Here is a 27346-nt window from a genome sequence, read left to right as displayed (position 1 = left end):
TAGCATAAAATGTAAAAAGAACATACTTAAATATATACCTGTACAGTTGGAAATTTTGTGGAGGCCCTTCCTTAGAGGAAAATGGATCATCAGATGCAAAAGATGATCCACTTCCACCAAAACCTGATAAGGGCATCGATTGAACAGTTGATATAGCTGTTGCTGTCAAAGGACTGATTCTACGAGATGTACGGTATGTGACACCAAGTAAAGCACCACCATGCAATCCAATAACCTGAAATATCATAGCCATTACACTAGACAGAAGACTTTCTGCTGCCGAACTTATACTAATGGACAGAAAGTTCAGTGTTTTTATTTCTATGGTCAAACAAAGATGTATTCAGAAAGTCAGAAGTGAAAGAAAGAAACTCAACCAGGCAAACACCTATGTCAGTATCACTCTGCTAATGATCAATGCAACTACAGCATGATATGATCATATGAAAGCACAACTAGTTTCCAACGACACCAGCATGATGACACAAGTGTAAAGGCAACATAAGATTCAATATAAAGAATTGTCAGTGTGTTATCACATTCTCCACAAACAGGAATTTTTATGCAATTGAAAAGTGCAGACCCAGTGCCAGAGGCTCACACATGAGTAAGGTCTAGGGAAGGGATAAACCAAGGCAAGCATTCCTCCTGCAGATGAGGAGAGGTTGCTTCGAACCTGCGGCCTGATGACTCAGTGAGACAACTCTCAGCATGCCCTTCTAACATTTATGAAATTGAACAAGCATAAAAAAGTTCAGCCAATGATTTAAATCAACCGCACATCATATAGCTTGTCAATGCTAAAAAATCAAGTTAATTAGAAGGAAACATGTTACTACTTACTATGAAATGCAATTTAAGTTCTTTAAGCTGAAATTTTTCCATCACACGCTACCACTGCAGCATGTTTTGGACACAATATTAGGGTATCTACAGAAGATAAGTTCAGATATCCAGAAAACTGATAATAAAGAGAAAATTCGAATTGAAGACCAATTAGTGCTAAAAACAATAAAGGGGAAGCAAAGATTACTGACTGGTTCATTACGACCATCAATCGATCTCTGCAAAACATGTGCTGTTCCATCATCTAATAAGATACGCACTTGCACTGTGGCAGCAGAAGCAGCACTAGCTGCTGCAGCTGCTGCTTGAGCTGCAGCTGCTGCTGCTTCTTTTGCCTTTTTAGAAGAACCACCTTTAACAACAAGTGGCATTCTTGGGGCCAATGCACTCTCTACCAGAGCATATCTGTCTCGACAAGTGTCCCAGGCAAAAAGCTTCCCTGTGCCTGAATCAACAACTGACCAATCATTTGCTTTGTATACAGCAAAAGAAGGGATATCTGGCCATACAATTGCAACATACCTGAAATGAAAGTATAAAACTCATCATTAGAAAATTCATTTTAAATCTGGAGAGCAGCTAAAATTCCACAGGTATGCAAGCAATAGGATACTGGAGAACTGAACCAGACAACAAACCATACTAAGGCCTTGTTTGGATGTACTCAGATTTGCATCAATCCCTATGTGCTGGGGTGGACCGGAGTGGAACTTGAACTAAATTTCACCCCAATCCACCGCAACAAATGTGGATTGAGGTGAATCCAACAACATCCAAACAACACCTAATGGGGTTTTCCAGTTTTGGCCTGTTAGATAACAAAAGGGCTGGGGTTTTTTACTACATGTTGAGAAGTTTTTCATGATTTGATCTCCAGACCATGACTAATAAATAAAAAAATAAAGTATTCAACTAAACCAGGACCGCAGCGTGTTCTAGCCTTCTAGGGCCTAAACCATTTTCTTTTCAGGAAACAGACTTCAAATCGTGGAACCAGAACTCAGAAATTTTCCAACAGCACTACAGTAAATGCAAAGCAGATTAAAGGCATTAAGCATAAGCAGCACTGACTTGAAAGGTGACAGATTGCACCAAAAATAACACAGCTTAAGCCAATGACTACCTTGCATTACTGGAAAATAATGTGGTTGGTGAATAATGCAACAATAACAACACGAAAGGTCAAAAAAACTAGTTCAAATTCAGCTAGGAACGACGTGTAGTGTAGCCGCCACAGGCTGGTTGAAAAATTGAAATAGCTAAACAAAGTACAAAATTGCTAATCCATAATGTATTTTAGTGAAGTTCAGCTTCCTCCAACCAGAAATGTAAGTCCATCTAGGTTTCTTCTAAGTCAAACTTTTCTACCTTTGACAATCAATAACTAAATTTATAGACTGACAACAACACAAGATTAGCATTGCTAGATTCATCATGAGAAATACGTTTTGATGCATAACTCTAAAAATTTAAAGTAATATACTTTTACAGATACATTCCTAGTCAAAGCATAATATTGCAGACTGTGTCGATGTTCTTGTTATGAATTGCACATGTATTCAATATGAGGCCCTAAGGATATCTCCAGGAGCTTACCCATCCACTTACCCATATTCAAACTCCACGCTGCGAACAGTGTGATCTACATGCAAAACGGTGTTTGGATGACCATATAGGTGAACTGCTAGACACGGTTTAAGGCCAATATATATACATTGGTACATGACGGTAAATATGCACTAAACCCCTTATATAATGAGGGCATATAGAAAACATAAATATGCATCTAACATCCCCCTCAAACTCAAGGTGAATTAACCACACTGAATTTGGAGAAATGGAACCGATGTTGAGCTCTAGTATGTGCCTTGGTGAATAAATCAGCCAACTGAAGCTATAAGGACGCATAACGAAGATCGATGACATCATCATGAACTTGTGCTCACGTATAAGATGCATCAACACCAATATGCTTAGTAAGCTCATGTTTTATCGGGTGACAAGCAATACTAATAGCACCAATACTATCAGACAAAAGAGGAGTTTGGTATAGATACAGATACACCAAAATCAGCAAGCAACCATTGTAGCCAAGTCACCTCTACCGTCACAAAAGCCATAGCACGCAACTCAACCTCTGTACTCGAACGAGAAACTGCCAGTCTGCCACCTGGTTCTTAGTCTTCCAAGCAATGAGGGAATCACCACGAAAAACACAATAGGCAATGAGGGAATCAACATAAAGGAGAAGAGTCCTACCACGAGATGATGTATGCACAAAGTAGAATTATGAGTATTGTCAGAAAAACCAGTAGTTGTGACCATAGAAGCAAAACACTGAAACCAAGTTTGAGGAGCCTGCTTGAGGCCATAAAGGAAACGATGAAGACGACAAACCATGCTCTCAAGAACAAAATACCCAGGTGGTGGTTGCATATAAACCTCCTCATGCAACTTGCCATTAAGAAAGTCATTCTTGGCATCAAGCCGAGAGATGGATCACTCACGGACAGAAGCCACAACAAGGAGGGTGCGAACAGTGGTCATGTGAGCAACAGGAGTAGAAGTCTCATCATAATTGCGTCCATGTTCCTGCTGGAAACCACGAACAACAAAACGAGCCTTATAAAGCTCAAGAGAACCATCAGAGCCGGTTTTAATCTTATAGACCCACTTACATGTGATAGACCAAACATGAAGGGGACGAGGAACAATCTCCCAAGTGTCAGTACGTTCAAGAGAAGCAATCTCCTCAGAAATAGCAAGTTGTCATTTAGGATGAAGAATAGCATCACGATAGGAAGTCGGCTCAGAAAGAGTTTACTATGAGACTTCATACACCTTAAAGTTCATAGAACAAAAAGAAGTTTTTTGGAGGCCCTTATCCTCATTACGCCTAGCATTGAGTGGGCTGGATATTTACCTTATCAACTAGCAAAGCAATAGGAGTTCTATTTGAGTAAGCACCTTAATTGGCACCTGAATCAGACTGAACCAGTTGTTTGTCATCGTCAGGCTACTGGTCTTCTATTCTTTCGAATCCAGATCCGACAAAACCTTGCCATGTAACGGGGCCAAAACCATAGCGATCTATACGCTGATGAGTACAAAGACCACGGCAAGTAATCAGCTCAGGAGAGCTATCACCAGAAGATGGCCCAGCTAAAGAAGAATCAACAACCACCAAGAGAGGCTAAAACGTCAAGAGAAGAGGGCACACCAGAGGAAGGTGATGGAGCAACAGTTAAATAACAGTGTCGTGTATGAACCTGTGTCATATGAGGCTTGACAGTGTTGTCAGGAATCAGAACAAAGTATCTGAAGAAGACATAGATGGGGCATAGAAGAAGGCACAACTGGAGATGGAAGCGGGAGAGCGGCACACGTGCTCAGTGGCGGACCTAGCTGTTATTTGTAGGGTGCCAGGAAAATATTAAAAAAGAAACAAAAAAGCATGGTCAACAAGACTCGAACTATGATGACTGATAAGTTCAAGACACAATGCTTACACCACTAAGCTAACTACTCTTCTGTGTTTTTATGGTGTGTCGTGGCCCATATGGACCACCCGTTGGGTCCGCCCCTGCACGTGCTATAGCAGAGTCAGGAATAGACAAGAAAGACAAAGGATCAACCAAAGATGCAGAGGACACATCATTCGAAGGACGAGGATAGATAGGACGAATCTTAGTAAAGATAACATCCCAAGAAATCTGATTCTGACGAGCAACTTGATCCTAGCAACGATAGCCCTTATGCTCAGCAATGTACCCAAGGAAGACACACTCACCAAACTACGCACGCAATCTGCAAGAAGCACATAACACACATAGCCAAAAAACAGTAATCAGGTATCTCGCCACAAAGGCGCTCAAAAGGAATGCCACCCTTAAGAGATGAAGAAGGTTGAATGTTAGTTAAATAAGTGAAAGTAAAGCCAACCTCAGGCAAGAAGTTAGGGGGGGAGGACAGAGGAAGCAAGCATGAGAGGGCAAGCAATCTCAAGAAGATGACGATGCTTGCGCTCAACAACACCATTTCGAACATGAGCACCATGACAAGAAAACTGAGCAAGCGTACATTGTGCAACAAGAACCTTGTGATGAGCCCTAGAAAGGTATTCTCCTACAAAATCAGCACGAAAGACACGAATAGGTGTGTTGAATTGAGTGAGAATCATACAGATAAAATCTTATAGATGGATAAAACCTCACTACGATTTTTTATAAAATCCATGTGTGGCGAGAAAAATCATCTATGAAAAAAAGGACGAACCCAGTGCCTAGAGGCTCCCACTTTGTGTGGGGTCATGGGGAAGGGATTAACCAAGGCAAGCCTTACCCTCACACTGCGGAGAGGCGGCGTCGAACCCCTGACCTGGTGATATAATATCGATGACCCCCTTTTGAAGCAAAGGGGGTCGGGCCCCATACATCTGAGTGAACAAGACCAAAAGGACGCTTAGCACAGACTCACTAGAATGATAAGGAAGTTGAATCTGCTTACCAATCGACAACCCTGACACTGAGCTAAGGACTCATGACCTAAAACCGAACCTAGGAGACCACAACGAATCATAGTAGGCAAACGAGAGCCACAAAGATGACCCAGACAATGACGCCACCGAGCAAAAGACGATGTGGGCAAAGTAGTTAACGTAGAGCGACAAAACTGGTAGGTGTAGCAGAAGGAAGATGAAGCTAGTCAAGCTCCCAAAAGGCGTTGAGAGTCACGGCGGCGAGGGTCAGTACCAACCAGGCAACCCGTGAAACGATCCTAAACATAACAGAAATCGGGATCAAGAATAACACAACAGTCATGATTAGTAAGCTGACCAATGAACATAAACTGCATGATGAGGTTAGGAATATAAGAAACATCAGGAACACGAAACAAGATAGATAAAAGAGTGCCCTGTCCAGCAACAGGCAAAAGGAACCATCGATTGTATGAACGAAGAGAGAACGAGATGGAGCCCGCATTGAAGAAAGATGGGTGGAATAAGGAGTCATGGAAAGAAGCACCAAAATCAAGAATTCGGGCATGAGTACATGGAGTGATAGGTGGTCCCTCAATAGAAGACATCGAAGCAGCAGCAAAACTTGTCGAAGTGAAAGAATGAGTTACTGAACCAACGGCTCCTAGTGGTGTAGAGGCAGCAAGACGACGAAGGAGCATGAGCATCTCCTAGGTAGCTGCATCAGTAGAACTCTGAGAACCTCTAACAGTAGAATTACTAGTAGTCTGTGAAGAACGATGGGCAGTCTGCTGAATCTTCCTCTTCCTGTAACATAAAGACTCCACATGTCCATCCAGTCCAGAATGATCACAATAAAGATCACTACCCTTTCCATGTGCAGAAGGAGGTGTTGACGACGACGGCGGGGGGGGGGGGGGGGGAGCAATAGGCGAGGAAGGCGAAGACGAAAACCGAGCAACCGAAACCAAAGAAGACAACAAACCAATTGTATGAAGACGAGTCTCCTCATTGTGAACATTAGCAAGATCATCCACAAGAGGCACGCAATGGTGACGAGCAAGTAACTAGGCACGAAGAGGCTCAAACTCATCACACAGATGGGTCAAGAAGTCATGAGTGCGATAAAACTCAAGATCAGTCTTCTGACCGAGACAGAGTGATAGGAGACATATGTGAACCAAGAGAATCAAGTTGACACCAGGCACCAAACATCTAATTGTAGAATTCATCAACTGTAGAATCACCCTGTCGTAAGTACTGCTCCTGACGAATAGTAGCAAGATAAGTAGAGAGACCAATATGCTCGTAGCAATCACGAAAATTCCATATCTGATGTGAACTATCAGACTCAATAACCTCTGCAGCAAAGTGATCATCCATACTGACAGTGAGAATAGAACCAACTCGAGCATCATCATCCAGCCATGTTCGATAAGCACTAAACTGAGCCTCATAAGATGCCAGTTGCTCATCATAATATGCAAGCAGCTGCTCCTTAGCCTTAGAAGGCACTTTGTCCGATATCACGGGTTGGGAAGGAGCGCCTTAGGACGAGGCGAACAGGGAAGCTCGCCGGTAAAAAAAACCATAGACAAAGAACCCGCATATGCCACCGCATGCAAAGAACCCAAACACGATAGTTGGTGCCATCAAAGATGAGTGGACAACATGTAATGGGTACACCATTGTTTGGTGAAGACAAAGATGGTGCCATGACAGAGCAGCAACAATCGACGACGAAAGTGCAGAGAAATAAGTGGCACGAGCAATTTTTTACTATGCTCTTAATAGAATAGAGCAGAGGAAGCCGTTGAGCGTATGGGCCCAGCAGGCGCGGAGGAAAGCCGGCAACGACAGGAGACGACGAATCACGAGGGGACAGGGACCACCGGCTCCTTGATGCGAGATGCAGCCGCCTCCATGGTGCATGCGTGCTGACCAACAGGCAGGCGAGTGATGGCCTCCCGACGGGCGGCTGGCGGGCAGACGGCCAACAGGCGCGAGAAGAACTGCGCGGCCTAGCAGGCGAACAGAGAAGAAAATTCAAGTCTGCGGAGAAGGACAAGTCGGAGACAGGGCCCTCCGAGAAGAAACCAGCGGAGGCCAAAGGAGCGGAGAACAAAAACCACGCGTCCAACAGAGGAACGTGTGGACACGCACTTTCACTGTTGTTGCGCACGAGTGAACGAGCCGGCAGCGGCGATCTTCAAGATGAAGAAGATTGGCGGCGAGCGGGTGCGTATGAAAGATTAGATTGAAAACTAACCCTAATTTCTAGCTCTAGTACCATGTTATGAATAGCACTTGTATTCAATATGAGGCTGCACAAAGCCCCTTATACAATGGGGAAATATAGAAAACATAAATATGCATCTATATACATCTAACAGTTATAGTGGACTTATATTTGTGATCGGATGACGTAGAGGACAAGACAGCATGCATAGCACTTACTTTCCAGAACTGCTAACTGAAAGGACCGAATAGGAATCGTGGGGAGCAGGAGTGCTGATATGCTTCTTGGTCTGCTTTACTATCAACTGTTCTATTGAATTGTTCATTGACCTTCCTGCATCAGATGCAACACCAGCATTCCCAAGGGATGGATTCGCTGTGTTTGACAATTGGAAATTCAGTAACTTAAGTTCTCTTTCAACTATGTAAACAGCAGAATGTTCCTTGTTGCCTGTTGGTGTTGGTAAAGGAGCAATAGCTGGAAGTGCTCTTGGGTCAAACTCGCTTAATATGATACCAATATTAGTTCCAGTAGCAACAAGATGCGGCTGCAAGGGGTGTGCCACCATGCAGTAAACCTATAATATAACCACAAAATTGAATCTATATTTAGCAGCACACTTGAGGAAAATGCATTTGCACAATAGAGTACTGAGTTTTTTTTTTGGAAGGGGGGAAGGGGAACTACCTCTCTTTCATGTACTACATTGCATGTTTCAAATACAGTTATTCTACTCGGAAAACAAGCTTCAATTTGAAGAATATAGATCAAGCAGAGATTATTGCAAGAGTTTTATCACTAGTCTCTTGAATGAGAGCCGACCTAAATAAACGTGGGTACAGGCGGTTCATTACTTTGTGTCATGCTGGTATTAATGATTCTGGAGGTTTATCCACAACCAATCAAGTAATCGAAGATTCAACCATCAATAACGACTGCCGATGAAATTGTAGGCGTAGGGTACTGGAATAAGAACCATTGGAACAGTACATATCAGCTCCATTTTCTCTTTTTTGTTAGGTAATGATAATGATATTTGAGATGTCCAAATGTGTGCATGTCCCATAAAGACTCAGTATCAATGGTGACAATTTTTCTTTGCAGGGCACAGCATGCAATCTATTCCAACTATTGCAAACAACAACAAAAAATCATCAAACTGTGAATTGCCTAACCTTGGACATAGCAGTTAATAAAGTTGAGATGAGTGAGTAAAAAATATTTCAGATTATCAAAATGTGTTAAACATAAAATCACATACAGTAACTAAAAATATCGTCACTGAGATGGAAAATCAGTACACTCCATTCAAGGAATAAGAGCAGAAGAATACCCTCAGTTTCTTATGCAGTGCAAGGACCTGTGGGGGAACTAGTGATGACAGCTCGCAGAGCGGTCTTGTTAAAGCAGAATAAGTTGGGTGCTCTATGGCCCTGTAATAATAGAGCGTTGAACAGTCAATAAGCTATGATTAGCATCATTAGAGAAAAATCTCCAACTAATGTCTCTGGAGACACAGAAATACATACCAAATATGTGAGTCCTTGACACAAGTTAGAATATCAAGGTTTGGTGCACGGGGATGACACCACGATGCAACACTATGACAAGCAAGTTTAGGCACTGGTTTAATGCGTCTTATTTCCTGAGCAGCAAACAGAAAATGTGATACTTTAAGGTCTATTTGAAATAATAAATAATAAAACTTCATGGAAATATTTAATAATAAATACCTTGAAAGTAACAGTATCCCATATGGCTAAAGTTTTATCAGCCCCTATTGTAATGAGCTGCGGAGCACTCCCCATCACCCTAGAAAGTTCAACTGCAACAACACCTCCATCATGGGCCTTCAGAAAACACCCAAAAAAACATTATTAAGCAACCTGCATGCTAAGTAATGTTTTTACAAGTTATTTACAAACATTTTGTACCATTTTATTTTTTCTTGATACATAAATAATCAGTGAATCAAAGTCAGTATGCCAGTACCTTCATACTAATTTTAGGCACAAGCTCACGTGAGTCATGGATATGATCAGCACTCCATAATATCAGCAGGCCATCGCTGCCACCAGAAACTAAATGTACCTGAAGAGAATGCATTGTTAATTGGAAGATATGACAGTAATATCTGAAGAAATGAAAATCAGAAGAATTAACAACAATTGATTGTTAAGAAATGAAACATGAGAATAGAAAATTACAACATATGAACACAACAAAAGGAACATAATTGTAACTACCACAATGAAGCAACCAGAGTCAAAGACAAGACATATTTATGCAAAAGTTTACCTCACCAGCTGCAGACATGTACGTCATTAAGCAAGCTATTGCTCCTTTATGTCCACCCGTATACCTACGCACAAGCTGCAAGGATCAAATGACTCAGTTTAAACTTGCAGCACACCAGTAATGAAGAAAAGGGTGTAGGGTAGGGTATATTTAACCTTCCATGTCAACATCGAAAGGACCCTGATGACACCATCAGATGACCCAAAGGCAACAAGAGGAGCATCGCTAGAAGATGTCCTAGAGAGGAATTCCATACTGCAAAATGCATAGGGTTTTAAATTATTACATAACAGATGAATGTTGAGTGAATACAGCGCATACTGTTTGTGTCATACAACCAAAGAACAAAGGGCAAACAGGAGCAGCGCCTTTGCTACTTTTTTTATCTAGTATAGGTGTGTCATGGACCTTCGGTCCATGGGGATAGCTGTCTTCTCCGGCGAGGTTATACCCCTCTGCCGCAGGCTTAGTTCTAGGGTAGCAGCCCTAGGCGCTTGAGAGGGTCATTGCAAAAGAGAGAGATTGGTTTGATAATGATCTTGCTTGATTTATTCCCTGCTGCCATGCGGCTTATAAATAGCCCTATAGCTAACCAACTTCTCCTACAAACTCTCAACTAACTCCTACTTTCTTGGACTTATCTACTGCTAACCAACTCTCCACAATTCTCTCATCTCAATCTTATTCTCTAGCCTTATCCCAGCTCATCTCAATCTTATTCTCTAGCCTTATCCCAGCCTGGCTGTTGCCTCTCGCTCCCTATGATGCCCATGACATCTCCCCCTCCCTTGAGGATCAGATCGTCCTCGAGCTGCCATAGACTTACCTGACACGACTTAAGGTTAAGCCTTTTACATCTCGGCTTACCTTTATTATTTAAGACGAAAATACAAAATAATTGTGGAACTAAAATATAAATTTGAACTCCAGCTATGTCCTCCTGTCCTCCTGGATCCCAAGGAAAGAGCTGAACTGTGGACTTCACGTTGGATGACAGGTGAAGGAGGAACCAACCCGTTCTTATGTTGGGTCTGTCCAGCACCAAGGCAGTTGCCCGAATGAAGGAGACGACCCTCTCTGGCCGTGCAGGGGGGCTGCATACCCAGATCTCGACTTCTGCAGGGGGTTCAAAAAGTATAGACGAGACCTGGTGGTTGGGCGCGCAGGCTGCGAGTTGGTGCAGCGATGAGCTGATCAGCAAGTGCAGCTTCCGCACCGCCCGCCTAACAAGGAAGCCGCGCACTGCGGCTTGCAGGCGCACCACGGCCTGCTCATGTGATGACGGCCATGGGGTGGCCCTGGAGGCCACAGCAAGGTGCTTCTCCCCACGAAGGGACTGTACCTGGCGGCGTGCCAGGAACCCTCGCGCTGCCGCCTGAAGCCGCACCGCTGCTTGGAGTTCCTTCTCTGTCTTCTCCTTGTAGCGGTGGAACATCACAACGAATTGATCCCACTTCTCTTCGAGACGGCCAAAACTCTCTTCGAGCCGAGTGAATGCATCTGGAGTTGGAGAGGGCGAGTGGGAGGGCGTTGCGACGGCTGGTGGTGGTGAGGGATGGGCGGCTGGTGGTGGTGAGGATAACCTGGAGCTGATACCAGGTGTCATGGACCTTCGGTCCATGGGGATAGCTGTCTTCTCCGGCGAGGTTATACCCCTCTGCCGCAGGCTTGGTTCTAGGGTAGCAGCCCTAGGCGCTTGAGAGGGTCATTGCAAAAGAGAGAGATTGGTTTGATAATGATCTTGCTTGATTTATTCCCTGCTGCCATGCGGCTTATAAATAGCCCTATAGCTAACCAACTTCTCCTACAAACTCTCAACTAACTCCTACTTTCTTGGACTTATCTACTGCTAACCAACTCTCCACAATTCTCTCATCTCAATCTTATTCTCTAGCCTTATCCCAGCTCATCTCAATCTTATTCTCTAGCCTTATCCCAGCCTGGCTGTTGCCTCTCGCTCCCTATGATGCCCATGACATCTCCCCCTCCCTTGAGGACCAGCTCGTCCTCGAGCTGCCATAGACTTACCTGACACGACTTAAGGTTAAGCCTTTTACATCTCGGCTTACCTTTATTATTTAAGACGAAAATACAAAATAATTGTGGAACTAAAATATAAATTTGAACTCCAGCTATGTCCTCCTGTCCTCCTGGATCCCAAGGAAAGAGCTGAACTGCGGACTTCACGTTGGATGACAGGTGAAGGAGGAACCAAGCCGTTCTTATGTTGGGTCTGTCCAGCACCAAGGCAGTTGCCCGAATGAAGGAGACGACCCTCTCTGGCCGTGCAGGGGGGCTGCATACCCAGATCTCGACTTCTGCAGGGGGTTCAAAAAGTATAGACGAGACCTGGTGGTTGGGCGCGCAGGCTGCGAGTTGGTGCAGCGATGAGCTGATCAGCAAGTGCAGCTTCCGCACCGCCCGCCTAACAAGGAAGCCGCGCACTGCGGCTTGCAGGCGCACCACGGCCTGCTCATGTGATGACGGCCATGGGGTGGCCCTGGAGGCCACAGCAAGGTGCTTCTCCCCACGAAGGGACTGTACCTGGCGGCGTGCCAGGAACCCTCGCGCTGCCGCCTGAAGCCGCACCGCTGCTTGGAGTTCCTTCTCTGTCTTCTCCTTGTAGCGGTGGAACATCACAACGAATTGATCCCACTTCTCTTCGAGACGGCCAAAACTCTCTTCGAGCCGAGTGAATGCATCTGGAGTTGGAGAGGGCGAGTGGGAGGGCGTTGCAACGGCTGGTGGTGGTGAGGGATGGGCGGCTGGTGGTGGTGAGGATAACCTGGAGCTGATACCAGGTGTCATGGACCTTCGGTCCATGGGGATAGCTGTCTTCTCCGGCGAGGTTATACCCCTCTACCGCAGGCTTGGTTCTAGGGTAGCAGCCCTAGGCGCTTGAGAGGGTCATTGCAAAAGAGAGAGATTGGTTTGATAATGATCTTGCTTGATTTATTCCCTGCTGCCATGCGGCTTATAAATAGCCCTATAGCTAACCAACTTCTCCTACAAACTCTCAACTAACTCCTACTTTCTTGGACTTATCTACTGCTAACCAACTCTCCACAATTCTCTCATCTCAATCTTATTCTCTAGCCTTATCCCAGCTCATCTCAATCTTATTCTCTAGCCTTATCCCAGCCTGGCTGTTGCCTCTCGCTCCCTATGATGCCCATGACATCTCCCCCTCCCTTGAGGACCAGCTCGTCCTCGAGCTGCCATAGACTTACCTGACACGACTTAAGGTTAAGCCTTTTACATCTCGGCTTACCTTTATTATTTAAGACGAAAATACAAAATAATTGTGGAACTAAAATATAAATTTGAACTCCAGCTATGTCCTCCTGTCCTCCTGGATCCCAAGGAAAGAGCTGAACTGCGGACTTCACGTTGGATGACAGGTGAAGGAGGAACCAACCCGTTCTTATGTTGGGTCTGTCCAGCACCAAGGCAGTTGCCCGAATGAAGAAGACGACCCTCTCTGGCCGTGCAGGGGGGCTGCATACCCAGATCTCGACTTCTGCAGGGGGTTCAAAAAGTATAGACGAGACCTGGTGGTTGGGCGCGCAGGCTGCGAGTTGGTGCAGCGATGAGCTGATCAGCAAGTGCAGCTTCCGCACCGCCCGCCTAACAAGGAAGCCGCGCACTGCGGCTTGCAGGCGCACCACGGCCTGCTCATGTGATGACGGCCATGGGGTGGCCCTGGAGGCCACAGCAAGGTGCTTCTCCCCACGAAGGGACTGTACCTGGCGGCGTGCCAGGAACCCTCGCGCTGCCGCCTGAAGCCGCACCGCTGCTTGGAGTTCCTTCTCTGTCTTCTCCTTGTAGCGGTGGAACATCACAACGAATTGATCCCAATTCTCTTCGAGACGGCCAAAACTCTCTTCGAGCCGAGTGAATGCATCTGGAGTTGGAGAGGGCGAGTGGGAGGGCGTTGCAACGGCTGGTGGTGGTGAGGGATGGGCGGCTGGTGGTGGTGAGGATAACCTGGAGCTGATACCAGGTGCGGTCCATGGGGATAGCTGTCTTCTCCGGCGAGGTTATACCCCTCTGCCGCAGGCTTGGTTCTAGGGTAGCAGCCCTAGGCGCTTGAGAGGGTCATTGCAAAAGAGAGAGATTGGTTTGATAATGATCTTGCTTGATTTATTCCCTGCTGCCATGCGGCTTATAAATAGCCCTATAGCTAACCAACTTCTCCTACAAACTCTCAACTAACTCCTACTTTCTTGGACTTATCTACTGCTAACCAACTCTCCACAATTCTCTCATCTCAATCTTATTCTCTAGCCTTATCCCAGCTCATCTCAATCTTATTCTCTAGCCTTATCCCAGCCTGGCTGTTGCCTCTCGCTCCCTATGATGCCCATGACAAGGTGGGAATTGATTTATTTTACCCGCAGGCCTCTGTGTGGATCAAAATATAGCAGAAAATGCAACAGTGGGTCCACAAAGTTGTATGGCCATAAGTTTACAAACAAGCTTAAGACTGAAAAAATAGTCTAAACTACAGAATACGCAAAATACCATGAACGGTCATGATGGGCAACTGAGCCATTCATTCATGAATGTTACTTAACAGTCACAAATGCACTTTGGCTACTTTGTTCATGAATGTTACTCAACAGTATGATACACATAAGATGTTTCAGCCCAGTTCAGGTCCAGGTTACAGTTGATAAAGTAATCCTTTAGTTTCCACAGTACCAAACACAGTCATCTGGATGTTTATTATCGCCACAAAAGTACCCAGTGAAATCAGCGTATGCCTTTTTTTCTCGAACACGCAGGAGAGTTGCGTATCTGTCATGGGCATCATAGGGAGCGAGAGGCAACAGCCAGGCTGGGATAAGGCTAGAGAATAAGATTGAGATGAGCTGGGATAAGGCTAGAGAATAAGATTGAGATGAGAGAATTGTGGAGAGTTGGTTAGCAGTAGATAAATCCAAGAAAGTAGGAGTTAGTTGAGAGTTTGTAGGAGAAGTTGGTTAGCCATAGGGCTATTTATAAGCCGCATGGCAGCAGGGAATAAATCAAGCAAGATCATTACCAAACCAATCTCTCTCCCTTGCAATGACCCTCTCAAGCGCCTAGGGCTGCTACCCTAGAACCAAGCCTGCGGCAGAGGGGTATAACCTCGCCGGAGAAGACAGCTATCCCCATGGACCGAAGGTCCATGACACCTGGTATCAGCTCCAGGTTATCCTCACCACCACCAGCCGCCCATCCCTCACCACCACCAGCCGCCGCGCCATCAGCCGCCGCAACGCCCTCCCACCCGCCCTCTCCAACTCCAGATGCATTCACTCGGCTCGAAGAGAGTTTTGGCCGTCTCGAAGAGAAGTGGGATCAATTCGTTGTGATGTTCCACCGCTACAAGGAGAAGACAGAGAAGGAACTCCAAGCAGCGGTGCGGCTTCAGGCGGCAGCGCGAGGGTTCCTGGCGCGCCGCCAGGTACAGTCCCTTCGTGGGGAGAAGCACCTTGCTGTGGCCTCCAGGGCCACCCCATGGCCGTCATCACATGAGCAGACCGTGGTGCGCCTGCAAGCCGCAGTGCGCGGCTTCCTTGTTAGGCGGGCGGTGCGGAAGCTGCACTTGCTGATCAGCTCATCGCTGCACCAACTCGCAGCCTGCGCGCCCAACCACCAGGTCTCGTCTATACTTTTTGAACCCCCTGCAGAAGTCGAGATCTGGGTATGCAGTCCCCCTGCACGGCCAAAGAGGGTCGTCTCCTTCATTCGGGCAACTGCCTTGGTGCTGGACAGGCCCAACATAAGAACGGGCTGGTTCCTCCTTCGCCTGTCATCCAACGTGAAGTCCGCAGTTCAACTCTTCCCTTGGGATCCAGGAGGACAGGAGGACATAGCTGCAGTTCAAATTTATATTTTAGTTTCAAAATTATTTTGTATTTTCGTCTTAAATAATAAAGGTAAGCCGAGATGTAAAAGGCTTAACCTTAAGTCGTGTCAGGTAAGTCTATGGCAGCTCGAGGACGAGCTGGTCCTCAAGGGAGGGGGAGATGTCATGGGCATCATAGGGAGCGAGAGGCAACAGCCAGGCTGGGATAAGGCTAGAGAATAAGATTGAGATGAGCTGGGATAAGGCTAGAGAATAAGATTGAGATGAGAGAATTGTGGAGAGTTAGTTAGCAGCAGATAAGTCCAAGAAAGTAGGAGTTAGTTGAGAGTTTGTAGGAGAAGTTGGTTAGCCATAGGGCTATTTATAAGCCGCATGGCAGCAGGGAATAAATCAAGCAAGATCATTATCAAACCAATCTCTCTCTCTCTTGCAATGACCCTCTCAAGCGTCTAGGGCTGCTACCCTAGAACCAAGCCTGCGGCAGAGGGGTATAACCTCGCCGGAGAAGACAACCCCATGGACCGAAGGTCCATGACAGTATCATTATATTAAAAGGAGAAAGTAAGAAGGTCCAAAATAGACCGAGGTACAAGAGACGCCTTACGGCGGTGTAAATGTAACAAACAAAAACTGATTCATCTAGAAAAAAAACTCCCACATCTGGGAGAGGGGCAGCGAGGGAGGACAACCCCTTGACCCCAGCAGATTCCCACAGACGACGCTCCTCCCCAACTTGAATTAAGACACCAGCAATATAGGGGAGAGACCATCAAAGATGCATCTATTTCTATGATTCCATAACACCCAAGCACCTAGCACAATAAGAGAGTTGAGGCCATCTCTAAAAGGACCATGAGTAGCTTCACTGGCTTCTTGCCACCACTCCTTGAAATTTATACTGGATGGCTGGTATCAAAACTTGTAGCCTGAATTTCCTGAGCAAGAGGAACCAACATTCCCTACAGAAGACACAAGCCACAAGTAAATGGTCAATTGTCTCCCTTTCCTGGTCACAAAGAGGACATCTTTTCGGGTGATCATGGCCCCGCTTTTCAAGTCTATTTGTCGTCCAACACTTCTTATGAGCAGTCAACCACAAGAAGAAACGCCATTTGGGTGCGGCCCAAGTTTTTCAAATCCTCTCATAAGGCTCGAACTCCACTGATCCAAGAAAGAGCCCCTCATAGGCAGCTTTAGCCGAATATTTACCATTAGCAGCCGGCCGAAAGATATGATTGTCCTCTTTATCTAGGCAAAGATCAACTTGAGCAACCATGTCCCAAAGGAGAAGAAAGTCTGCAAGGGCTCCAACTAATAAAATCCCGCTAATGTCATTAATCCATAAATTATCTTTGATCACCTCCTAAACTGTCCTCTTGTTAATCAACTTCTTAGGAATGATCTCTAGAAGGCGAGGAGCAATATCCACTGTCTGCTGCCCTCCCAACCACCGATCACTCCAGAAGAGGGTAGAGGCCCCATTTCCGACCTCAGATTGCATGGCCATTTTTAAAAAAATCACGGATTTTCCTTGGGACATAAAGAGGCAGAGATGACCAAGGTCGATTTGGCTCAGTTTTTTGCAGCCAAGCCCATCGCATTTTTAAAGCCCAACCCAGCGCAGTGATGCTGAAAATACCCAGTCCTCCAAGCTCGCGGGGTCTGCATACTCTTCCCCAGGCCACAGCACAATGTCCACCCACGACATTTTTTCGACCACGCCAAAGAAACCCTTTTCTAATTTTATCAATGTCCTTCACCATTAAAGAAGGCAAATCCACAGCCATGGCAATGTAAATTAGCATATGCCTAATGATTCAGGGCATAGAAAGAGTGCACTGGTTACTCGACATTCTATAATACATATAAGGCATGGTGTGAAGTAGCCAAAGTGCAGGAAGTAGTCGATAGGCCTTAAGCGATGTGCAATGTATGTTAAATTCTCAACAACAACAAAGCCTTTTTGTCCCAAGCAAGTTGGGGTAGGCTAGAGTTGAAACCTAACATTCCAACAAAAACCACAAGTCAATGTTCAGGGACATGATAGCTATTTTTCATGCACTACTATTCAAGGCTAAATCTTTGGTTATATTCCATCCCTTCAAGTTTCCTTTTACTGCCGCTTTCCATATCAACTTTGCCCTTCCACTGCCTCTCTTCTCATTGCTATCGTGCCTTAGAATCCCACTATACACCGATGCCTCTGAAGGTCTCCGTTGGACATGTCCAACCCATCTTGATCGGTGTCAAACAAACTTTCTTCAATTGGTGCTACCCCTATCCAATCATGTATACATCGTTCCGGAATCGATCCCTTCTTGTATAGCCACAAATCCAAGCAACATACACATTTCTGCAACACTTACCTATTATACATGTCAGCTTTTTATAGGTCAACATTCTGCATCATACAACATAGCAGGTCTAGAAACTGGAAACGTGGAAGTTGGCCACGTTCCTCGTTCTAGGAACGTTTGTTCCGTTCCAGGAACGTGGGAACAATCTCGTTCCTGTGGTGTTAAATTATAGTTTTAGTAGCATACCACATACCACGTTCCCGTTCTCGTTCCTTGATCTCATCAATCCGGGAACCTGGTTACTAACTCTTTGTCGTGCCATAGAACTTGCCTTTTAGCTTTTGTGGTACTCTCTTGTCAATTGTCATATAGAATGTCAAATGCTTGATGCCACTTCATCCACCCTGCTTTGATTCTATGGCTAACATCTTCATCAATATCCTTGTCTCTTTGTACCATTGATCCTAAATACCAAAAGTATCTTTCCCAGACACTACTTGACCTTCCAAACTACCATCTCCTTCCTCATGTGTAATAGTGCCAAAGTCACATCTCATATATTCGGTTTCAATTATGTTGAGTCTAATACCTTTGGACTGAGTATCTAGCCACAACTCTAGTTTGCTATTAACTCCTACCCGACTTTCATCAACTAGCACTACATCATCCTCATAAAGCATATACCAAGGAATATCCCATTGTATGTTCCCTGTGACCTTATCCATCATTAAGACGAAAAAGGTAAGGGCTCAAAGTTGATCCTAGATGTAGTCCGTCCTATTCTAATCTGTAAGTCATACCATCACTTATTCGAAGACTAGTCACATTGTTGAAAATAGCTTCACCAAATAATATTCCTTGGTATTTTGTTGTAAGCCATTTCCAAGTCAACGAAAACCATGTATAAGTCCTTCTGCTCCCTATAGTGCTCCGCCATTTATCCTATTAAGAAAATAGCTTCCACGGTTGACCTAGGCATGAAACCAAATTGGTTCATAGAGATCCTCGTTATTCCTTTCAAACAATGCTTGATAATTCTATGTCGTAGCTTTATAGTATGGCTCGTCGACTTAATTCCCCAATAATTAGTATAGCTTTGAATATATCCCTTATTCTTGTAGATCAATACCAATATACTTATCCACTCGTCAGGCATCTTGGTTGACCGGAAGATACTACTGAACAACTTGGTTAGTCATACTATATCTATATCCCCAAGGCATCTACATGCCTCAATTGGGATACCATCAGGGCTCATAGCCTTACCCGCTCTTTCATCATTTTCAATGCCTCTCTAACCTCATATTCTTAGATCCTATGCACAAACACCTATTGGTATTATCAAAAGAGTCATCTAACTGAAATATTGTGTCCCCATTCTCCCCATTAAACAATTTCTCAAAGTACTATCACCATATATGTCGGTTCTCATCCTCCTTCACCAAGAGGTCCTTAGTTTCATCCTTAATGCACTTAATTTGGTTGATGTCTCCTTGTCTTACTCTCACGGACCCTAGCCATCCTATATGTGTCCTTCTCTCCTTCCTTCATACTCAAACATTGCTAAAGATCCTCGTATCCCCCTTTGCCACACTTACATCTCTCTTTGTGGTATTCTTTACTATCTTGTACTTATGTTGTCCACACTCCTATCATGGCAGGAACGTCTGTAGCATTCTTTCTTCATGCCATTTAGGTTAAATTCTCAACATCCATAAATATGTAACGGTTTTGCTCCTAAATCAGCTACTCAAAATAAACATTGTTAGAGAAAATCAGCCCGGTATGCATAATCCAATTAGGCCCATCTAAATGCCATGAACAAATGAACAAAAAATTGTACTCATAAACTTAAGTAACTAGAGAAAAATAACCATACCAAAGAAGTGACCTATTGTCAAGCTCCTGTTTAGGAACATCACGGCCCCGCATAGTCACCAAGTCCAAAAATATGACTTTGTTCTCACAACAAATGACAACAAAGTGCCTTCCTCGTGTCGAAGGTGCAGGTGCAATGAACGTGGAAGACTGCTGACTGACTGCAGTTGGGGCCTCAGCAGCAGCAGAGCAATTACGCCAATGTTGCCAAAAGCGAACATCATCATCATAAAAGGAAACCTGCTTTACACTTGGGGAAGAACAGTAGGCCCATAGGGAGTCAGGTGAAGGTGCTAAGCATATGATCATCATAATTAAGGGGCCAAAAACTCAAATCGATACCTTCCCCCTCGAATAGCCTCGGTGGGCTTTCCTTTTGAATCTGCACAAAAGGTTGCAAATGGGTAGAACGAGAAGCGCATATTACTTCCACTGGTCTGGCTTAAAAAAGATAATAAACATAACGATAAATCTCATGGATATTGGAAGTGAAGGGGACAGCAAAAATGTGAAGCCAGGAATGACAAAAATAACAGTACAGCTAGCTTCAACAAGGGTCAAGATTTACATTTAGGATAGGGTGTTAAGCATGTTGCAGATAAGTATGTTCTGTGAAAGATGTTTAAAACATAAACTTAGTGGTGATATCAAACCCATACTTAATACGCTAAGATGTACAAATTGAACGCAATCATATCTCTACAAGAAATCAAGCAACGTAGCATAGCTTTACAAGGACAAAGAAATGACATTTCAGCACTCAGATAAATTCAACTCGTGCCAACTAGTAAATAAAGGCCAATTTTAACAAATGAACAATCATATGTCACAATTCAACAGTGTGAATAGCATTACCACTATGCACAACAACCACATGACATGCCCAAACCACCAATAATAACGAAAGATGTACTGCACCACATACCATCTCCCTCAGCAAGTTTCTCAAGCTTCGCTCCAACCAAGCGACGCTCATCAACGCCACCTGCCTTCAGCTCATAGATCACCTAACGGGTTACAAAGCACCGTGAGACTAAATGGAGCCACAAACAAAGCCTGGAAGCCGCCTCTGTATTGCGAGATCAAATTAGCAAGCGGTACCTGGCGGTGCTCCCAGTCCCAGACGGAGACGCGGTCGTTGGCGTCGGCGGTGACGAGCCAGGGGTGAGTAGGGTGGAGCTGGATCTTCACGACTTTGTCGCTCGTCGGCCGGAACGCCCGCAGGCGGAGCATCTCGCCGCGGCCGCCGCGTGCTGCGGCGGAGTTGTCGCGAGCGAGAGGCGGGCGGGGACCGGAGCAGGGAGAGAGGCGAGCGGGGTTGTCTGGAGATCGAGGGATCGACAGAGAAGGTAGCAGTGATGTTGTGCAGGGCTCGCGGGTGGTGGCAGGTCGGGGAGATCTGAGTCGGACAAGAGGCGAAGGACAAGGAAGAGAAGGGAATCAAGAGTATGCTTCTCTGTTTGCTAAAAATGCAGCAAAAAAACCTAGAAAAAGTTTTTTGGGCTTGGTGAAAGTCATTGAAGGTGAGGTTAGATGTGAGGATCTGGAACATAATTTTAGCTTCCACTTTTCATGGGGTAGAACTTGGAAAGCTACCAAATGCCCATCTAGTTTTTTTGATGCATTTTTCTTCTCAAGAAAGATTGAATGAGGTTGTTAACTTTCCTGAGTTAAAAATGAAAATATCCAGAGTTAAAATCAGTGTTATACCTTGGTTTTCTCAAGCTAAGGCCAAGTCCAGACTTCACACTACTTGGGTTGTTGCTGAAAATGTTTCAGAAGAATTGCTCAATTATCAGGCTATATGTGAACTTAGCTCAGCAATTGGTGCTGTTGAGGAAATAGATTTGAATTCCCTTGAAACTAAAGATATGGTCAGGTTTAAAGTTCATGTCAGAAGCATTGATATGATTCCAGAAGTCATAGAAGTGGGGGTGAAACCTTATCTGTATGACATATTCTTCAAAGTAGAGAATTGAAAGTCGTCTAGAGGGGGTGAATAGACGGAATCTGAAAATTATAAACTTAAGCACAACTACAAGTCGGGGTTAGCGTTAGAAATATAAACGAGTCCGAAAGAGAGGGCAAAAAACAAATCGCAAGCAAATAAAAATGGATGGCACAGTGATTTGTTTTACCGAGGTCCAGTTCTTGCAAACCTAGTCCCCGTTGAGGTGGTCACAAAGACCGGGTCTCTTTCAACCCTTTCCCTCTCAAACGGTCACCTAGACCGAGTGAGCTTCTCTTCTCAATCAAATGGGACACTTAAGTCCACTACAAAGACCACCACACAATTGATGTCTCTTGTTTCGATTACAAGTGTTATGGAAACAAGAATGAGGAAGAAGAAAAGCAATCCAAGCGCAAGAGCTTAAAAGAACACAAAAGTCTCTCTCTAGTCACTAATTTGTTTGAAGTGATTCCGGACTTGGGAGAGGATTTGATCTCTTTGTTTGTGTATTGTATTGAATGCTATAGCTCTTGTATGAGGTTTGAAGGCTGAGAACTTGGATGCAATGAATGTTGGCCGTTGGGGATGGCTTCTGTCGACGGGCGCACCGGACCAGCCACGTCACCCAACCGTTAGGGTTCGATTGTTGGAGCTCTGACTTGTGGGGCCATCGGACAGTCCGGTGGTGCACCAGACAGGTCCTGTAGACTGCCTGGTGCGCCTTCTAGCGCCTGCTCTGACTTCTGCGCGCGCAGACACGCACTGTAGCGCATTTAATGCCTTCTGCAGATGACCGTTGGCGCGAAGTAGCTGTTGCTCCGCTGGCTCACCGGACAGTCCGGTGTTACACCGAACAGTCCGATGAATTATAGCGGAGCGGCCTCCCAAATTCTCGAAGCCGACAAGTTCAGCGTCGATCTCCCTGGTGCACCGAACACTATCCGGTGCGCCAGACTAGGGCTGCCTTCGGTTTAACTTTGCTCCTTTTATTTGAACCTTTTCTTGGACTTTGTATTGGTTTGTTGTGAACCTTTGGCACCTGTAGAACATATATTATAGAGCAAACTAGTTAGTCTAATAATTTGTGTTGGGCAATTCAACCACCAAAATTCATATAGGAAAAGGTTTAACCCTATTTCCCTTTCAATCTCCCCCTTTTTGGTGATTGATGCCAACACAAACCAAAGCAAGTATAAAAGTGCTGAATTGAACTAGTTTGCATAATGTAAGTGCAAAGGTTGCTTCGAATTGAAACTAATATACTTATTTTAATAGATGTGCATGGATGGTTTTCTTCTTATTTAAAATTTTGGACCACATTTGCACCACGAGTTTTTTTTGCAAATCCTTTGTAAAATTCTTTTCAAAATCATTTTGCAAATAGTCGAAGGTATATGAATAAGATTGAAGAAAGCATTTTCAAGATTTGAAATTTTCTCCCCCTGACTTAAATGCTTTTCCTTTGACTAAAACAAAACTCCCCCTAGATAAAATTCTCCTCTTAGTGTTCAAGAGGGTTTTGTAAGTTTTGAAGATACTCCTTTCTCCCCCTTTTGAACATAATAAGATATCAATTTGAAAAACTTCATTTTTAAAATTTGGTGGTGGTGCGGTCCTTTTGCTTTGGGCTCATACTTTCCCCCCCTTTGGCATGAATCGCAAAAAACGGATACTTGAGTGAGATATAAGCCCTTCTTCAAACTTTCTCCCCCTTTGGCAAACACAAAAATATGAGTGAAGATTATACCAAAGTGGAGAGCGATGCGGAGTACCGGCAAATACAATTGGAGTTGAGTGGAAGCGCCTTCTTTGCCGAATACTTCATTTCCCTTTCAATATCTATGACTAAACATAATATTAACTTGAAAACACATTAGTCATAAATATAAAAGAGATATGACCAAAGGTATATAAATGAGCTATGTGTGCAGAGAATCAATCAAAATTTCTAGAATCAAGAATATTTAGCTCATTCCTAAGTTTGGTAAAGGATTGCTCATCTAAAGGCTTGGTAAAGATATCGGCCAATTGATCTTTGGTGTTTATATAGGCTATCTCGATATCCCCCTTTTGTTGGTGATCTCTCAGAAAGTGATACCAAATGGCTATGTGCTTAGTGCGGCTGTGTTCAACGGGATTATCCGCCATGCGGATTGCACTCTCATTGTCACATAGGAGAGGGACTTTGCTAAACTTATAGCCATAGTCCCTAAGGGTTTGCCTCATCCAAAGCAATTGCGCGCAACAATGGCCTGCGACAATGTACTCGGCTTCGGCGGTAGAAAGAGCTACTGAGTTTTGTTTCTTTGAAGCCCAAGACACCAGGGATCTCCCCAGAAACTAACAAGTCCCTGATGTGCTCTTTCTATCAATCTTACACCCTGCCCAATCGGCATCAGAATATCCTAATAAATCATATGAAGATCCCTTGGGGTACCAAAGACCAAATTTAGGTGTATAAACTAAATATCTCATGATTCGCTTCACGGCCCTAAGGTGAACTTCCTTAGGGTCGGCTTGGAACCTTGTACACATGCATATAGAAAGCATAATGTCCGGTCGAGATGCACATAAATAGAGTAAAGAACCTATCATCGACCGGTATACCTTTTGATCTACGGATTTACCTCCCGTGTCGAGGTCGAGATGCCCATTGGTTCCCATGGGTGTCTTGATGGGTTTAGCATCCTTCATTCCAAACTTGGTGAGAATATCTTGAATATACTTCATTTGGCTGCTGAAGGTGCCCTCTTGGAGTTGCTTGACTTGGAATCCTAGAAAATACTTCAATTCCCCCATCATAGACATCTCGAATTTTTTAATCATGATCCTACTAAACTCTTCACAAATAGATTTGTTAGTAGACCCAAATATGATATCATCAACATAAATTTGGCATACAAACAAATCATTCTCAATGGTTTTAGTGAATAAAGTAGGATCGGCTTTTCCGACTTTGAATCCATTAGTGATAAGAAAATCTCTTAGGCATTCATACCATGCTCTTGGGGCTTGCTTGAGCCCAGAAAGCGCCTTAGAGAGTTTGTAGACATGGTTAGGATACTCACTATCTTCAAAGCCGGGAGGTTGCTCAACATATACCTCTTCCTTGATAGGTCCATTAAGGAAGGCACTCTTCACGTCCATTTGGTAAAGCTTAAAGCCATGGTAAGTAGCATAGGCAAGTAATATACGAATTGACTCAAGCCTAGCTACGGGTGCATAGGTTTCACCAAAATCCAAACCTTCGACTTGTGAATACCCCTTGGCCACAAGTCGTGCCATGTTCCTTGTCACCACACCATGCTCATCTTGTTTGTTGCGGAAGACCCACTTGGTTCCTACAACATTTTGGTTAGGACGTGAAACCAAATGTCATACCTCATTCCTTGTGAAATTGTTAAGCTCCTCTTGCATAGCCAGCACCCAATCCGAATCTTGAAGTGCTTCCTCTATCCTGTGTGGCTCAATAGAGGAAACAAAAGAGTAGTGTTCACAAAAATGAGCAACACGAGATCGAGTGGTTACCCCCTTATGAATATCTCCTAGGATGGTGTTCACGGGGTGATCTCGTTGGATTGCTTGGTGGACTCTTGGGTATGGCGGCCTTTGATTTTGTTCATCTTCCTTGTCTTGATCATTTGTATCTCCCCCTTGATCGTTGTCGTCTTCTTGAGGTGGCTCATCTTCTTGATCTTCTTCATCATCTTGAGCCTCATCCTCATCTTGGGTTGGTGGAGATGCTTGCATGGAGGAAGATGGTTGATCTTGTGCTTGTGGAGGCTCTTCAAATTCCTTAGGACACACATCCCCAATGGACATGTTCCTTAGCACGACGCACGGAGCCTCTTCATCATCTAGTTCATCAAGATCAACTTGCTCCACTTGGGAGCCGTTAGTCTCATTAAACACAATGTCACAAGAAACTTCAACTAGTCCAGTGGACTTGTTAAAGACTCTATATGCCCTTGTGTTTGAATCATATCCTAGTAAAAAACCTTCTATAGCCTTAGGAGCAAATTTAGATTTTCTACCTCTTTTAACAAGAATAAAGCATTTGCTACCAAAGACTCTAAAATATGAAACATTTGGCTTTTTACTGGTGAGGAGTTCATATGATGTCTTCTTGAGGATTCGGTGTAGATATAATCGGTTGATGGCGTAGCAAGCAGTGTTGACTGCCTCAGCCAAAAACCGATCCGAAGTCTTGTACTCATCAAGCATGGTCCTTGCCATGTCCAGTAGAGTTCTATTCTTCCTCTCCACTACACCATTTTGTTGTGGCGTGTAGGGAGAAGAGAACTCATGCTTGATGCCTTCCTCCTCAAGAAAACCTTCTATTTGTGAGTTCTTGAACTCCGTTCCATTGTTGCTTCTAATTTTCTTGATCCTCAAGCCGAACTCATTTTGAGCCCGTCTCAAGAATCCTTTCAAAGTCTCTTGGGTTTGAGATTTGTCCTGTAAAAAGAATACCCAAGTGAAGCGAGAATAATCATCCACAATGACTATACAATACTTATTCTCGCGGATGCTTATGTAAGCTATTAGGCCGAATAAATCCATGTGGAGGAGCTCAAGTGGCCTGTCAGTCATCATGATGTTCTTGTGTGGATGATGAACCCCAACTTGCTTCCCTGCTTGACATGTGCTACAAATCCTGTCTTTCTCAAAATGCACATTTGTTAGTCCCAAAATGTGCTCTCCCTTTAGAAGCTTGTGAAGATTCTTCATCCCAACATGGGCTAGTCGGCGATGCCAGAGCCAACCCATATTAGTCTTAGCAAATAAGCAAGTATCGAGTTCAGCTCTATTGAAATCAACTAAGTATAGCTGACCCTCTAATACTCCCTTAAAAGCTACTGAATCATCACTTCTTCTAAAGACAGTAGCACCTGTATCCGTGAAAAGACAGTTGTAACCCATTTTATATAATTGGGAAACAGAAAGCAAGTTGTAATCTAATGAATCTACAAGAAAAATATTGGAAATAGAATGATCAGGTGATATAGCAATTTTACCCAATCCTTTGACCAAACCTTAATTTCCATCCCCAAATGTGATAGCTCGTTGGGGATCTTGGTTTTTCTCGTAGGAGGAGAACATCTTTTTCTCCCCAGTCATATGGTTTGTGCACCCGCTGTCGATGATCCAACTTGAGCCCCCGGATGCATAAACCTACAAAACAGATTTAGTTCTTGATTTTAGGTACCCAAACAGTTTTGGGTCCTTTGACATTAGATACAAGAACTTTGGGTACCAAAACACAAGTTTTTGATCCCTTGTGTTTGCCCCAACATACTTGGCAACTACCTTGCCTAATTTGTTAGTTAGCACAAAAGAAGCATCAAAAGTTTTGAATGAAACATTATGACCATTTGATGCTTTAGGAGTTTTCTTCTTAGGCAATTTAGCATGAGTGGATTGCCTAGAACTAGATGTCTCACTCTTATACATAAAAGCATGATTAGGGCCAGAGTGAGACTTCCTAGAGTGAATTCTTCTA

The 27346-nt window shown here is 44.2% G+C and overlaps 1 protein-coding gene across 3 annotated transcripts in view; it reads right to left on the bottom strand.

The window, feature by feature from the left end:
- The window catches only part of LOC100384414 (uncharacterized), a 28398-nt gene extending 7013 nt beyond the window's left edge, over nt 1-21385 (bottom strand). Inside the window, exons 1-13 of one of the 3 annotated variants that reach the window (NM_001350287.1) lie at nt 20994-21385; nt 20818-20899; nt 20235-20274; nt 19894-20142; nt 10016-10115; nt 9861-9935; nt 9555-9653; nt 9296-9412; nt 9092-9207; nt 8896-8995; nt 7781-8139; nt 1038-1368; nt 39-235 (exon numbers count right to left, since the gene is read on the bottom strand). In NM_001350287.1, coding sequence (NP_001337216.1) covers nt 39-235; nt 1038-1368; nt 7781-8139; nt 8896-8995; nt 9092-9207; nt 9296-9412; nt 9555-9653; nt 9861-9935; nt 10016-10115; nt 19894-20142; nt 20235-20274; nt 20818-20899; nt 20994-21125 — 1997 coding nt within the window. In that variant the 5' untranslated portion in view covers nt 21126-21385. The remainder of the gene's footprint in view (nt 1-38; nt 236-1037; nt 1369-7780; nt 8140-8895; nt 8996-9091; nt 9208-9295; nt 9413-9554; nt 9654-9860; nt 9936-10015; nt 10116-19893; nt 20143-20234; nt 20275-20817; nt 20900-20993) is intronic. The other 2 variants (XM_008675064.4, XM_035966017.1) reach the window with 2 other exon arrangements.
- Between the last annotated feature and the right edge of the window lie 5961 nt (nt 21386-27346).

The sequence above is a fragment of the Zea mays genome, chromosome 3, assembly GCF_902167145.1.
Source record: "Zea mays cultivar B73 chromosome 3, Zm-B73-REFERENCE-NAM-5.0, whole genome shotgun sequence".
In the NCBI taxonomy this organism is placed as follows: Eukaryota; Viridiplantae; Streptophyta; class Magnoliopsida; order Poales; family Poaceae; genus Zea; species Zea mays.
This window is presented reverse-complemented; position numbering and strand designations above follow the sequence as displayed.